The sequence below is a fragment of the Etheostoma spectabile genome, chromosome 15, assembly GCF_008692095.1.
Source record: "Etheostoma spectabile isolate EspeVRDwgs_2016 chromosome 15, UIUC_Espe_1.0, whole genome shotgun sequence".
Classification (NCBI taxonomy): Eukaryota; Metazoa; Chordata; class Actinopteri; order Perciformes; family Percidae; genus Etheostoma; species Etheostoma spectabile.
In genome coordinates, this window is record NC_045747.1 from 27,504,646 (window position 1) to 27,520,451 (window position 15,806).

At 40.1% G+C, this 15,806-nt stretch overlaps 1 protein-coding gene across 3 annotated transcripts in view; it reads right to left on the reverse strand.

Annotated features, from left to right (window-relative positions):
- Positions 1-15,806, reverse strand: part of sh3gl3a (SH3-domain GRB2-like 3a) — a 43,667-nt gene that overhangs the window by 14,540 nt on the left and 13,321 nt on the right. For all 3 annotated transcript variants that reach the window (XM_032537421.1, XM_032537419.1, XM_032537418.1), the window contains exon 2: positions 238-306. In XM_032537421.1, coding sequence (XP_032393312.1) covers positions 238-306 — 69 coding nt within the window. The remainder of the gene's footprint in view (positions 1-237; positions 307-15,806) is intronic.

Here is a 15,806-nt window from a genome sequence, read left to right on the forward strand (position 1 = left end):
AGTGGGAGAACTTGCAACATAGCAGGGTGTTCAAATACTTATTTTCCTCACTGTATGTGTCACAGCCTTTCGCAATGTGGTTGATGTAGTTGATGTATTGCAAAAAAAAACTAAACAAATATTGTGCAGCCCTCTTAGGAGCCCATATCTCCTGCCTGTACTACATAAAAAATAACCTCTCACTGCCATGGGTGACACTTTGCATCCACCATGAGAGCATGTCTGCTTTGAACTCACCCTCTCCATCTCCATGAAGTCTTCATCCAGCTTGGTCCCCTCGGCACCGCTGATCTTTTCACTGAGTAGCTGCACACAGAGAGCACAGAGAGCATAATGGAGGACTGAGAAATACAAGTTGGAACCGGAGCCATGATAGCAGGCAACAGAACCGGCTTCAGCAGCCTCTACGGACCATCACAGCAGAGGCAAAGAGACTGAAGAGGACACCGAGGAAGAATGGAAGAGAAAATCTCAGAAAGGCTTTTAGCCGATGGCGGGAGGTTTGCGATGCCATGTTGCTGTTGGACGAGTCGGTAATAGCTATGTCTTGTGTTGTTGCAATGGCCTGATGCTTGGCTTTTTTTTTAGAAAAGTTGTGGACCCGCTAGTGTATGATCCTGAGTACTCTGTCATTACTTGTAAAACAGGCTGTTCAATGTTCAAAACATTGCATTGTGCTTGTATATCTTTAAAGAAATCTTGCACTTGCACAATCACTGGTTCAAAAAACTAATTTATTGTGAAATACTATTGAAACGTTACTTTAGATCACCCAATCACAAGCTACCCATAGTTTCACTGTGTCATTGTTCATACAATCATTAAATATTGCAGTACAAAATAGGTGATACATGGTTCATTATGGTACTAGATGAAAATGCATCCCTGTAAAAGAGAGAATAGAGAGAATACTACAGACACAGCGGAGTCATTGACAAAAAACTGAAATGTATTGATGAAAAACAATACAGTACAATATCAACATAGCTTTATTTGAATCAAAGCTAAATAATCAGCTAGGATATAGAAGAATAAAAAGATAGTACTGTAAAACATCAAATGCAGTATTCCTCAACTTGCTTGTACTGTAAAAAGCAAAACAATGAAGTGATTCCTGTACTTCTACATCTTCATCAACTCTATGTGGATTTGGTCACAGGCTCTCATCTGCATCGCAATTAGCCAAACATCTTGGAAAAAACCTTAGGGGCATGTGGTACGAGTATACAGTATTATATATATATATATATATATATATTATACTGTATACTCGTATACATTAATACTGTGTACTGTGTAATATATATATTATATAATATATATATAATATATATATATATTATACTGTACTCGTACCACATGCCCCTAAGGTTTTTTCCAAGTATATTATATATATATATATCCACGTGCCTGCATGCATTCAGTGCAGTACTGTCAATACTGTAAATTGTCTTACAGTAAAGGTGGTACACGGAACCACAGAAACAGGATCTGATAAACAGTAGTACATTACAGTAAAGAATGATGATGAAATACTACATCCAAAGATAGTGTAGTCTAATTGGTTCATGCACCACGCTAACTGCCGACAATATAGCTATCTTGAAACTTTCATGATCTAAACATGGAATATTGTTTCTGTCTCCATACAACTATGCATTAAAGATAATGCAACAGTTACTTATAGTTTTGAGCAGTTGTATCAATTGATAGTTAGATCACTGTAATGAAATGAATATACAAGCATTTGAAATGTAATGCGTGAATTGCTTATTGAAGTAGTAATACTTTGATGTTAAGTTGTGTCACATTGAACAGGGGATTTTGGTTAAATGAACAAATGATCTTTGATTTATGTGTATTGTATCCGAGCAATTGAAACAAGTGTTTTGAAAAAATGTGCATTTTGATCATTGGTTGTGATTTTTGAAAAATGACGTCAAAGTTGTGAAATTAGTGTCAAAGTGATTGTAAAAAAACTGCAAGTTGACGATGTCCTCGGGAGACACTTTGTGAAGTTGGTGGCTGGGGGTTGAGTTAGTAAGGGATTCTGTGGGCTCATATATGTTGTATAATGTAGCCATATCTCAGTACAGCTTTGATCTTGTCCCGGCAGTTGCCTTATCAAGATTTAGATGACATCATCATCGTCCCAATCTGTCTCTGCTGTTGAGTTTGAGTTCAGCTGAGCTGTACCAATCATGAAAAGACATGCTGGATGTGAATCAATGTGGAAATCCACCCCCCAAGTAATGACTAATATTGGCATAGATCCAGATTCAGTTTGAGTTGAATTCTAACTGTAGTCCAAACTTTTAGTAGTAGTTCTACAGTGGTTACCTTGGGGAAATTATTCTGTATTATTAGTAGTATCAGTAGTATTTAGTAGTTTAGTAGTATGTGTAGTATTGTGTTCAATGTAACTTTTTTTTTTTCAACTTTCAGTGATCCAAAATGAAAGAACTGCGGAATTTAGTTTTAGCTTTGGAAGGAGATGCGTTAACATTCTGAGTTATTTATTTAATTATTTTTTTACATCTGGGAAAATGATTGGTTCAGTTAATAAACTGATATTAATACATCCACAGTCAAGACTTGTGCCTTAACAGCAGTGATACTACTGACCCTGCGTGGTTTAAAAAGGTGTGTCAAACAGAGGACTGGGACTTTGACACCATTCCCCGGCAGATTTTAAGAGGATTAAAATTCTGTGTGCACAAATAGTGGACTAATGCTGAAAGATTTAGGGCAGTTGGCCAGTTAGGAAGAAAACTCAGATTGCAGGTCTGTCACTATCTGAAAAAAAACCTTATCCCTTTCCCAGTTCAGTAGTTCTTATAACTATGTGTTGCAATTTACTTTCTGACTAGTCTTACATTGGCAGACTTTCCTACACAGCACTGCAAAAGAGGGTCTGGCTAGTCCACACATCATTTTGGGAGGGGAGAAAAATGTGCTCTGGTTTATTGGAATTTCTTTAAACCAATCACAGTTGTCTTAGGCGGTGCTAAGCGCCGGACGGAGCCACGGTGCCTTTGCAAAAAAGTCTCGGGAAGGAACTTGTTTTGCGGAACGGGTACGTTCAGAAGTTGTTTTAATTGTTAAACAGAAAACTACAGATTAGACAGATAGTCTCGCTAGCTGTCTGGATTTGCCAGATTATTTCATCTGAGGAGCAGTTAACCATAGTCTTCATAAATCCACCCAAGTTTAGAACGCCAACACAAAGAAAGAGGAAGGTGACAGGACATCCTGAAAATTTCCGGCAATAAAACTTTGTTGATATAAACTACTTTCTGAATAACCCACGTTCATGTCAGTCTGCTTCTACTGTTCATCAGTGATTTTCTGAAAAATCAAGATTACCTTAGAAAAACCCAAATGGGAGCAACCATCTACCTCTGGCTATTTCTTTGGGGGGTAGGACAGGTGTTGTAACAGGTGGTGACTTTTCCAGTCTTCTACTTATCAACTCTACACTTGGTGCCCTATTAAATACACTTAACTCAATGTGAAAAAATGACACGCTACTGCATGCAATGCATTCTTAAAAAAATATAGCAATGTTTCATGAAGCATTTATGAAGATGGCACTGAAAGTAGCACTGCAGTCACTGCGCGCACACTATGAATGGAAGGAAATAGGGCTGGGCCATAGGGAGAAAATCAGATATCACGATATCCTTGACCAAATGCCCCAATATTGATATTGCGCTGATATTCTGGGATTGACAATTGGTGCTTTTAGATAAATAATCATCAGTAATGTCTAAGTGGGGAAAAGGTAAATAATAGAAGAGCTAAAACAGTCTGGTAAGTTCAGAAAAGTACATCCCGTTACCGCAATGCAGCCCTTAAAACAAGGAAAAGACAACACTTACGTCATATAACGATATTACGACATCCAAAATCTAAGACGATATCTAGTCTCATGTCACGATATTGATATAATATCAAAATATTGCCCAGCCCTAGAAGGAAATACAAAAAAAGAAGATTTGGAGCTTTTCAGATGGCAGTTGTGTTATGCAGCCCTCCTGCCAACATATGACACACATTTGGGTCTTCCTTTAGGACGCCTTGACTAAAGTAGCTGGCAGCTGGTGATGATGGGTGCTGCAGCACAAACAGAGCCCAGCTAAAAGTAGCCCAATTGGCAGCTTTGTGAACAGCACACCATTTATGAGGGAGCTACTGAGTGGGAGAACCAGAATAGAAACAAGACATGAGTCATCATGACTGGTGCTGTATGGCTGAGTCAACAGGGACATATGGAATACAAGGATTAATACCTGCTGATCTCCCCAGACTTTAGAAGCAGGATCTGGATTGGCAGAGAGATGATAACTAAGGAACTGGGTCCACATATTGTTTTTTTACCCAAGCGCCAGCATCTTTTGTTAACTGTTCCCAGTGAGAATAGAGCGTATGCACCTGCATGAGCCCTCCAAAAGAAATAGTGGTAACTCACTCATTGCTAAGTATCAAAGCTTATCCTGAAAAAAAAACAAACAATATATGGCATGTATAGCTGAGCAAATGGAAGGCCTCTAGTGGCAAAATTTGAAAGACCAGAAAATAGGACATTGCAGTAAAGGCACAAATGCATGGATTACAGTTTCAGCATCACGATATGATAAGATGGGTCCAATTTTTGCAATGTTACTGAGATGGAAAAAAAATGCTGTCTTTGTTAATTGCTAAAAGAAAGGTTTTATTTGCCTAACAAAGGTGGAAATCTCCACTGGTCTCACAATTCGATTAAGATTATCCTGTCAACGATTCAAATCAATTGAATATACATCTCGATGCATCCCCTCCTCAATATGATTATATGTTGCTGCACATGGTTTTCATCAACAAATTCAAGCAGTCACATGTATTTATATATATATCTACTATATATATGAACTAGAGCTGGGCAATATAGCGATACTATATCAATGTGATATGATATGAGACTAGATATCGTCTTAGATTTTGGATACCATAATATTGTATGTATGTATATTGTAATATTGTAATACGGCATGGGTTGTCTTTACCTTTATTTAAAGGCTGCATTACAGTAAAGTTTTCTAAACTTACCAGATTGTGGTAACAGTCCTATTATTTGCCTTTTGCAAGTTGACTTGCCACTTTAATCAAGTTCCACCATTGCTACTGATGCTACACCAAGCTACGATGCTACTATGATACTTGCATCAGACGTTTGCAGTTTTGTCTACAAATCTGCAATAAATTAAACATGAATACAGGCCAATCATATTCCAAACTCTTACCTTTCAGTAGTTTAAAGCGCCCATATTCTGCTCATTTTCAGGTTCATAATTGTATTTTGAGGTTGTACCAGAATAGGGTTACATGGTTTCATTTTGATAAAACACCATATTTTTGTTGTACTGCACATTGCTTCAGATTCGGTTTTCACCCTGTGTGTTTAGGTCTCTGTTTTAGCTCCAGAGTGTGACATCTCACTTCTTTTAGCAACAGAGTGAGACATCTCACTTGTTTTAGATACAGAGTAAGGCATCTCACTTGCTTTAAATACAGAGTGAGACATCTCACTTCCATACTATCGTCTTGGCTAGTGACGTAGAAAGCCGGGCAGATTTTGAACAGCCCACCCAGAGGCTGACGGCAGAGGACATTCAGAAACCGTATCTCACTCAAACCAAGTTTTTATGCGTGTGGAAGCACCAGAGACAAAAAATAACACCCCAAATCCCAGAAAAAAAGTGATTTTTTCATAATATGGGCACTTTTATAAATACAACAGGTCGGATATTTAGCTAACGTGGCAAATCTAAATGGAGACCTATAAGGCCCATCTCCCAGTACAGGTGTGTGTGTGTGTGTGTGTGTGTGTGTGTGTGTGTGTGGTCCAAGACTGTTCTGCAAGAGATGCCAGCAGTAGGAGAGTTTTCGGCACCAAATGGGTCAGAGCCTGGATAAAATTAGCAGACTCCGAGTGGAGAAATGAGCCCATTCTGGCTGCCAGAGCCTTTCTAGGACAGTGGGGGAGGGGGGGCAGGGCGCTGAGTGAAATGAACAGAAAGGTACCAATGTACATCTTAACAGTCTGGGCTATCAAGTCATTTACTGTTACTTCGAGATGATGTTTTTCAACATTTTGGAAGACACCTATTCCCTTTCTATGTGAATGGGATGCAACGACAGATTGATATCAATCTCATGTCTGTGTGCTAGGTACAGAGCTGTAGTCAAACCATGGCTAGAAACATAGAGCACATAACTCCCACTGGAAACACAAATTATCATTTTTATTCAAGTACGGGCTATGGGCATGGGGGTAGGGGGGGGAAGCTGTAAGAAGTTTTCAACAGTGAAAAGGGCGTACAGTTCCTTATGAGCAACAGCTTGCTTTATTTGCAATCCTTTCTCACAAGCATCATATGTCAGTATTTACGCTATATACATTTCTTAGCGGCGGACCGCCTCGTTTGCTTCAGCGTTTAATGAAAAGCACACCCCCGCTGGTGCCGTGAATAGTGCTATGGGCACTGAAATTGGTGTTTACCAGACCCCAGAAGAGAAAAAGAAGAAGCTAACGTTGGCGAACCCTGCGGTCCTTCTGACCACCCGCTGTGGGAGATGTTGTGTTTCCCCGACATGCTGTATTCACTTCCTATTAAGAACTTTTTCCAGGTTAGTGGGGGTGCACACCGTTAAAAACAAACGTGAAAAAACTCAAATGTTCCCCCGACATTTAGGTTTGTTGCTAAAACGTGGAATGAGCAGTCACGTTAAATCACCTTTTTTTTGTGTATTGGTGGCGTCTATTTGCTGGATTTTTTCCTTAGCGGTTGATAACTAGAAAATAAGCCCATTGCCGTGGACGTCATTGCTCAAATTTTGACACAATGTTATGTTAATAAAAGTCTCGCATTGCCAGACCTTCCTCCACAGCATTCTGGGATGGGAGAAAAACATGTTCTGGTCTTGGGCGCTGGACACAGCAATAGTGCCGCTGCAAAATAGCATTGGGAAGGAACCTGTTTTGGTGGAACATTTGAATGTTCAAACTTTGTTTTAGTCGTGCTACAAACTCAGATCGGACAGATAGTCTAGCTAGCTGTCTGGATATACCCTGCAGAGATCTGAGGAGCAGTTAACAATAATCCTCAAAAATACACAGGAGTTTAGAACGGCAACAACAAAGAAAGAGGAAGGTGACGGACATCCGGCGGAATTTCAGGCAACACTGGAGCAATCCCAGAAGTGGAACGTCTTGGATATAGACTACATTATTAATGACAGCCGTAGTGGTCATAGTAAGTGAAACATTACAGTGTGACGCTTAATGACAACAGTCATAAACATTCATAAAGGCTCCTGATCGTGGCTCGTGTTCATGAACGGTGCCATGTCATTGTTATAACATGGTTATGTCAGTCACTTAAATGAAAATTAGGTTTGAGTTTGATAGTGCTTGAAATGAAAAAGAGGGGGTGGGGGGAGCAAAAAGCAGTGCTCAATGGGGCATTGACTTTTTTCAACATACTATAACTGTGACTTTTTATCACTCTTTTACATACTATACTATGGCTTTGTTCAACATACTATACTAACGTTTTTATCACATTTTTTGACATACTATACAATTACTTGTTGACATACTATACTATGACTTTTTTATCAATTTTTTCCACATACTATACTATGACTTTTCTTACTTTTATCAACATACTATAGTTTGGCTCCAGGGCCAGATGCAACAGTACAAGCTGCAGCAGCAGCAGGTGACAGCTGGGCCTACAAATGACTGGTGCTGGACCTGCTTTTAATCCACACTGACATCATCTAATCTACACTTTAGAGCTGCAATTAGACTGCACACTGAATTGAAGAGTGAATACAAAGCTCAGCAGGCACTCTGGAAGTAAAAGAAACGCTCCGATCGACAGGCGCTTGGACACGAAGGGAACTCACCAGCGAGCTGCGATCATCCCCGCAGGATGTTTTATTTCTTTTGAACTCACAGATCAAACAAGCCCCCACCGTGCACGTTCATTTACCGTCATTTCTTTGATTGTCTAAAAGAGTTCTTGGTTCTGTGTGTTCTGTCTTCCTGCACTCTGAACACCGGTGTTCACAGACAGGCTTGGTTCGAGTAGAGGGGATGCAAGAACTTGGCTTTTTCCTTCCTTTGGAGAGAGCACACGCACGTGCACGTGCAAACACACATGCACACACACACACACGCACACTTTTGCTCACTCTGCTTAGTGTCAACAAACACAACAATGGTCCAGCAGCTTTACAATAACACTGTAACAATAGTATGCATTTAGTATGAAGCCTTAAACAAGTCAAACTTAAGACTTGTTAAGCCCTTTATGAATTAAATATAAGATCTATGTACAGTATATTAGGGGTGGGGAAAAAAATTGATACAGCATAGTATCACGATATTTTCAGTGGCAATGCTGTATCGATAAACAGGCGCCATGAATGGATCTTTTATTATATATGTGTTGGTCAGTTTGTCTGCTTGACAATCCCATTGTGCAACAATGAAATTGAAGTGATATGAATAAACAGAGAACTTTATCTTTTTAGATGAAACAGATGTTGACTAAGTTTCCTTTTGGGGACATCATTTGAAATTGAAAAAATTAGAAGTTGGAAAAAAGATTATAAATTGCAATATATCATATCGCGGCATAAGTATCGCGTTGATATCGTATCGGGAGGCGTCTGGTGATTCCCACCCCTACAGTATATTATGACATTACAGTTTTTGTGACGATTTCTTAAGCACTATTTAAAAACGGGGACCGTTTTTTTTAAAACAGTACACAAAATTAGCACAACCACACACCTAGGGCTGCACAATTAATCGCAATTTTTTTCAAATTGCAATATGAACTAGTGCAATATCCAAATCGCAGGGGGGACCGGTTGTGGTTAGGAAAAAAAAGAACGGGGTAAGGAACCGTCCCACGCGGGACACGCCGACAACAACAGGACGCTTGTGGGTAGGAAGAGAATAACTCGGAAAGGAACTGCAATCCCCGGTCTCCGGGGTGAAAGTTCTGTGTTGTTCGAACCCATCCACCCCCCCCCCCGACCGATCTCACGGATTTTTGTCTTTTAAATACTACTCACTACCCTAATCGTTCTGTGATTACAAAATAGGCTTCCCTTTGAAATACATTACTTCTAAATTCAAAATAACGACAAGGGCCCATGGCATGAAAATTACACAAATTCAGGTTTTTTAAAATTAATGTGAGTTCCCCCAGCCAGTCAGTGGCTAGAAATTGTGATAGGTGTAAACCGAGCCCTGGGTATCCTTCTCTGCCTTTTAGAAAATGAAAGCTCAGATGGGCTGATCTGGAATCTTGCTCCTTATGAGGTCATAAGGGGCGAGGTTATCACCCCTTTCTTTGCTTTGCCCGTCTAGAGAATTTGGCCCCCCCATGAGAGAGAGACATCATGGCATTTAAACGAGCAAAGTGGCAGTTGGTCAAGGCCCCCCCCCCACTCAACAGCTACATACTCAGAAATGGCACCTACTAAGGAAAGCTCCATGTGGGACTGGCTCTAGTGGCTGTAATTCTGCACCAGAATTTGGGGAAAGAGACTTTAACATGTCCGTGTACACGAATCAATAGATTAAATAACGTGACCATTCCACAAACTGCCATGAGACTGGGCTGTAATACGTTAACCTTCAAATTTGAAGCTCTGGCCATGTTTAACATGAAAATCCGACATTATAGATATGACAGAAACTACGGAAAAGCATAATAGGTCCCCTTTGAGTATAGACTAAATCGCAACAAATGTCCTTATTAACAAGAATTATAATTTATTATTGAGTTGATATTAAGAAGTCAATTTCTTCCATTCTGACAAAACTCATTAAACCAAACTGGAAAAGGTCAAATGGTTTTACTCTCTTTAAAAAGAGATTTGACTTTGGATTACAAGGCTAATAAGAAATGTTGGATTTAAAGACAGCTGGTCATTCAATTAATAGGATTTTGCAGGGTGTTAACATTGGTTGACACTAATTAATGCAATGCAAAGATAATGCTGAGCCCAGCCTCCCAGCAGGGTGGATTGTGGGTTAATTATAAAAGGCACTGCAGGTTGGCTGGACTGTATGTCTGCAGGATATGGACGGACAAAGGAATGCAAAAGTGAAAAACAAGAGTGGGATGCTCTGCCTGTTTAAGCTCTGTGACTCATTGTCGGTCAGTCAAAGATGCCGCCCCCCCCCCCTTCCCCCGCTAACATATGCTACTGATAGGGAGGGAAAGTGACATGAAGTCAAAGCACACAGTCTACTTGGGTAAACAGGGCCTTGGAATGTCTCGAGAAGGTGAATCACTGGTCTACACACACAAACACACTGATTTTGTTGTTGTGGGTATGTGTGTGTTGCAGAATCATGTTGTTTTACTGTGTCTTCTAAAGCTGTATTGCAGAGGAACATAGTAAGGGACAGAACACAGCGACAGTCTTAATGCAGTCATGCCCGGCCCACACTAAAAGTATTTTCAAATCTTAGCAGTGGGTTAATAATTCAATATAATTGATCTTCTATCAATGGAATCTTATCATGATGAAATCATATATCGATATACCGTGATACACAATTACGTGGTCTCACTTGATAATAACTAGAGCCCAACCGTATCGGTACATAATATAAATAAAATAATGAATTTAAAAAAAAAGATCAGAATCATTTATAATGACAAGTAAATGATTCTGATAAATGAATATTAAAAAAATAAAAATGGACTGTCAACCATGTTATGAGCGTTGGCGATTTTTTTTGTTATTGTGCTTTTGTTCAAAAGGACTTTAAGTTTCATATCTTAAGTTTGTATTTTTATACATTTTCTTTATCAGAACTTCAATATATTTTGATGTTCCTCTGTTCTGTTGTGACATTAAAACAAATTATTGTCATTATTTTAGTGAGAAATCATAAATAACTACAAATCGGCAGATATACCGGAATATCGGATTTTTAAATACCCAAATATTTGTATCAGTATCGGCCTTAAAAATCCTTTATTGGTTAGGTTCTAGTACAGAGTTGCATACGTGTATTTGTATTTGGGTTTAGTCGCTGGCAGCCACAGCTTTATTACACATTGAATAGCTTTAACTATCATTTTGAGGAGAAATTCCTAGTAAGTCTTCTGTTTAACATCTACATGCTCCCACTGGCCCAGATTATGGAAAACAACAAAATAAATTACCATAGTTATGCGAACGACACACAAATTTACATAACCTTATCGCCAAGGGACTATAGTCCAATACAAAAACTGACTAAGTGCATTGAACAAATTAACGGATGGATGTGCCAGAACTTTCTGAAGTATGTAAGTATCATCAGGAAAATGTACTTAAAGTATTTAAATTAAAGTACTCAATGCAGAAAAATCCTCACGTTTTAGAAACTGGAAATGATCCAAACAATTCTGTGTTTAATGGTCTTAATCCTTTCAGCTGGACTTGGACTACATGTGTTTTTTGTGCAAAAAAATGTGTAAAGTAACTAAAGCTGTCAGATGAATGCAGTGGAGTAAAAAGCACAATATTTAGCTCTAAAATGTAGCTGAGTTGAAGTAGAAAGTGGCATGAAAAGACTCAAGTAAAAGTACAAGTACCTCAACACTTGGACTTAAGAACAGTACTTGAATAAATGTAATTGACTACATTCCACCACTGGGGTCAGGCTAAACCGGTTAATCATTCTGGGATAGGGCAAAAACGCTTTGGCTTGTTTGTGTTTCTTTAAACCAATCACAATCACTGGGAAGCACCAAGCTCTGGACGCAGCGATGGTGCCCTTGGAAAATAGATGGCAGAGATAATGGAACGGGCCACACGTCCAGCGCGTCAGGCTTTATCCCAGCACTGTAAATCCAATGAGCCAGACTAGTTTTACACCAGCTAGAGAAGGTTGAAGATTCTAACCAATATCATGTGCATGTACGTAGACGTCTATACAATTCATCACTAAACAAACTAAAGCCAAAATGTTCCCTTCCCTTACATGTACTGCATGTGTTTTTGAAAAACAGCAACTGTAGTGTCTCATGTGTGTCCCTTTGTCAGGTCTGTCAGTTAAAAAGCTCAAAATGTCCTTGGCTAGATAACACAGTGAAAAGACTCTTTCATTCAGCATCTACTAAACACACACATTTATCTGCCCGACAGACAGCATTGTGAGAGTGTGTGTTTTTCTGTGTGTGTGTGTACTTAGGGTTGTCGACCTGGAATGTTGTTCATGCGTTGCAGTTTCGGTGGGTGCAGGAAGGAAGAGGCAGCAGGCAGTCTTGCAGACATTGTATTGTTTTATGTTTCCTTTTTAAGTCAGACAGGCAGGCAGATGTATCTAACCCCGACCTAGAATACCGTACACCATAGCTCTGTTTCCGGGAATCAAAGCCGAGAATCCGCTGGAGAATCATCTCCGGATAAACTGATGAGTGCGTTAACAAGGTTGTCTCCGGTAACGTACAAGAAAATGAATCTATCTTTTCTATGAGCAAGAAAAACAAATCAGACAGGGTGGCATGCCATTATGGGATCAATCCTCCTTGACCCAGTAGGGTCAAAACGTTGCCTTTTGTGTGAAATTATGGGAACAAGAAGCAATGTTGCGGACATTTTTTTTCACTTTATTAATCCTCCTTGGCCGTGCCTGGGTCATTGCAGGTAATTGCCTCATTAGAGGCCGTCCAGAGCTGGGACACGCTTGTCCGTTCCCATCAGCAGCGTTGTTAGCTGATGAGTCTTGCACCGATCTAATGCAATTATTATTCATTCACTCAGGCCACGTGGTGTGAGTGGAACACAACATCATAATGACAGCTAGTAAACGAGCTAGCGTGAAACACAACTCACATTTAATCTATATATTTTCCAAGTCGATAAGCCTCTCCTCTCTAAGCGTGCTTAGTATGGCGCCATTTTGATGCTAATTAGCCATCACCTTCCGTAAGCATTCCATTGACTGCCATTCATTTTGGCGCCGCTTTGACAGCATATAACTTTACATCTGAAGCGTTTAAAGACTCTATTTGTCCGGTGTTTATTTCTAAAGAAACATGACAATGTACAAAAGGCTCTGTTACCTTGTGCCTCACGTTATGGCTCCGTAGCAGATGTTTTTATAAAAATAGGCTAACGATTGTGTCATAATCACACGACTTACTGTCGCACAGTAGAGGAATCACCGTATAGTACAAGGTAAGCTGGCACTGTTTGGACTTACATCAGCTGTTTAAGTTTAATTACTAATGTTAACTAGCATTTTAGTTAGTACTAATTAGCCTGTGCCTATGTTAATGTTAACTAGCATGTTAGCAGTAATTAGCCTGCGCCTATGTTATCTCCTTACATATATACCAACGCTCTCTGTCTCTGCTGATTGGGAATGATTGAGATTTCTCTTGCACAGCTACCAGAAGACTTACAACTTGGCCAGTCATGACAAAACACTTATTTATGAACACTAAATATTAGGGGTGGGAATCTCTGGGCACCTCACAATTCGATTTGATTCTAAACCGATTATCGAGTTTGATAAATCTTTTTTTATCAGATATATAAATTTATCAAAATAAATCAAAAAAGTTTTTCAGATTTTGACATATGAAGTATTTGTCACACACATGTTTTAATGAAATGTTTTGTCTACTGAGGTTTTTATTGTGTAGTCGTTCCAAGCCTCAAACATGCTTGTGAAAGTCACACATAGTAAATGTGAGATGTTCGAGTCACACATGTCCCGTTAAACAAGGAAATTAATACGGCCACGTTGAGTATGTGTGACGTCGTGAGACTGCTGGGATTAGTTGAAGTTGCGGAAAACTCCGGTATTTGGTCAAATTTGCAAAAAAGTTGCAGTGATTGGTCAAAACTGAGTGTTGCACCAAAGTCACAGCGATTGGTTGAATTTACGTGAATTCGTGTGATCGCAACATTGCAAAAATCCTGGAGGGACTGCATTACTCCGTGGTTCTACACTTTATTATTCCATGTCCACCACAATCTGTATCTCATGCCAGCTGCACTCTCATTTCTACAAAAGAGTCCCAACTGATTATTTGTGAAAATTTCCCCCACAAATGCTTTATCATGGCGACAAAGATGTCAGCTACCATTTACATACTGTTGCAATTTGGTGCATGTGCAATGCTATGTAGTAGGATAGTTGCACCATAATGTTACTAGTGTAGTGTAGTGGGGCAGATAAGGGGGGAAATCGTTCACAAGTGGATACAAGCACCAAATTTGGTGTGGTTATCCCTCTGGGGCCAATAATTTGAAAAATAACGTTAGCCACTTGATTTTTCAAAATGGCCGCCATTTTCCAAGATGGCCGCCATTTCCAGCATTGGAAAACACATATCTGCCCACATAATTTTACTAATGGGACATATTTCAAGGTTTTTAAACTTTTGAATCCTATGTTTTTGACTATAAGGATGTTACATACATATGTATGTTGTGTTTTGAGAGTCTATAGTGGTATGTAGAGTCAAAATGTGAAAGAACATGCATGAAATAATTCCAAGAAAAAAAGTATTATTAAAGCATGTCAAAGTAACAGGAAGTTTTATGTTATTTAATTTTTTGGAGGCACATAACATTATTGTATTTGTGTCCATTGTATTAAAGTGGGTTATTATAATGTATGTATGCCATCATTGCTAGTCCTGGCACTTACAGCTGCTGTACAGTTAAGACCAAACTGATAGCATTCATCTTCCACGGCTTTCTGCTTTGCATCCACATTTGGTCAGCTGCTGACAGCTCTCTACCATCGGCGACGGCTCTCTACCATCGGCGACGGCTCTCTACCATCGACGACGGCTCTCTACCATCGGCGACGGCTCTCTAACCATCGCGACGGCTCTCCACCATGGGTGACGGCTCTCCACCATCGGCGACGGCTCTCTACCATCGGCGACGGCTCTCTACCATCGACGACGGCTCTCTACCATCGGCGACGGCTCTCTACCATCGGCGACGGCTCTCTACCATCGGCGACGGCTCTCTACCATCGGCGACAGCTCTGTCCAGAAGATCTGCCATAGATCACCTTTCTTGGTCCATCCCCACTCAGAAGGACTCAGGACTTCTGGCTGGAGTACAGTTTGACTCCAGATGCAGCCTGCCTGGTAGGCTGAACGCTGAGTAGGAGGAATGGCTTCACATGGCCTTTACCTTCTGGCAAACAAGTCCAACCGGGCTTCATGTACTCCTCCTACTTCGCTGGATCTGTTCTACATCATGACCACAAACATTTCTAAAAATCTTCAGGTCGCCGTCATCCATCCTTGGAGGGTAGTGGCTGAGCTGGCTGAAGATTTCAGAAGCTTTGTCCAATATATTCCATGTTTTCCAAGCAGTCTTCTTCCCTTTGCCACCAAAAGCTGAAACTACATCACAGCCAGTGAATGCAAGAAAAGAATCCCGCTGCTCTTCTCCCTTCCAATACATGGATAGAGGTCATGATCCATCCAAGATTCATTTCTTGGCCAAAAGCAAGCCACAATTGTTGCAGACCAATGTCCAGAAGAACCGGCAGAACACTGACCGCTATAACAAGAACGTCTGTGACTGGCTTTGATCGTGAGGTTTTTGCTGCCATTTTTTGGCGTGGACAAAGATCCTAGTGTCAGCTTCTTCATGACGACGGTACATGGACTTACATAATCTAGGTTGATGGAGTGGTTGCTGACAGCTTGATCCTCTTTGGTCACTATTACCATATTTGGTGTTAAAGTTTCTGCAATTCT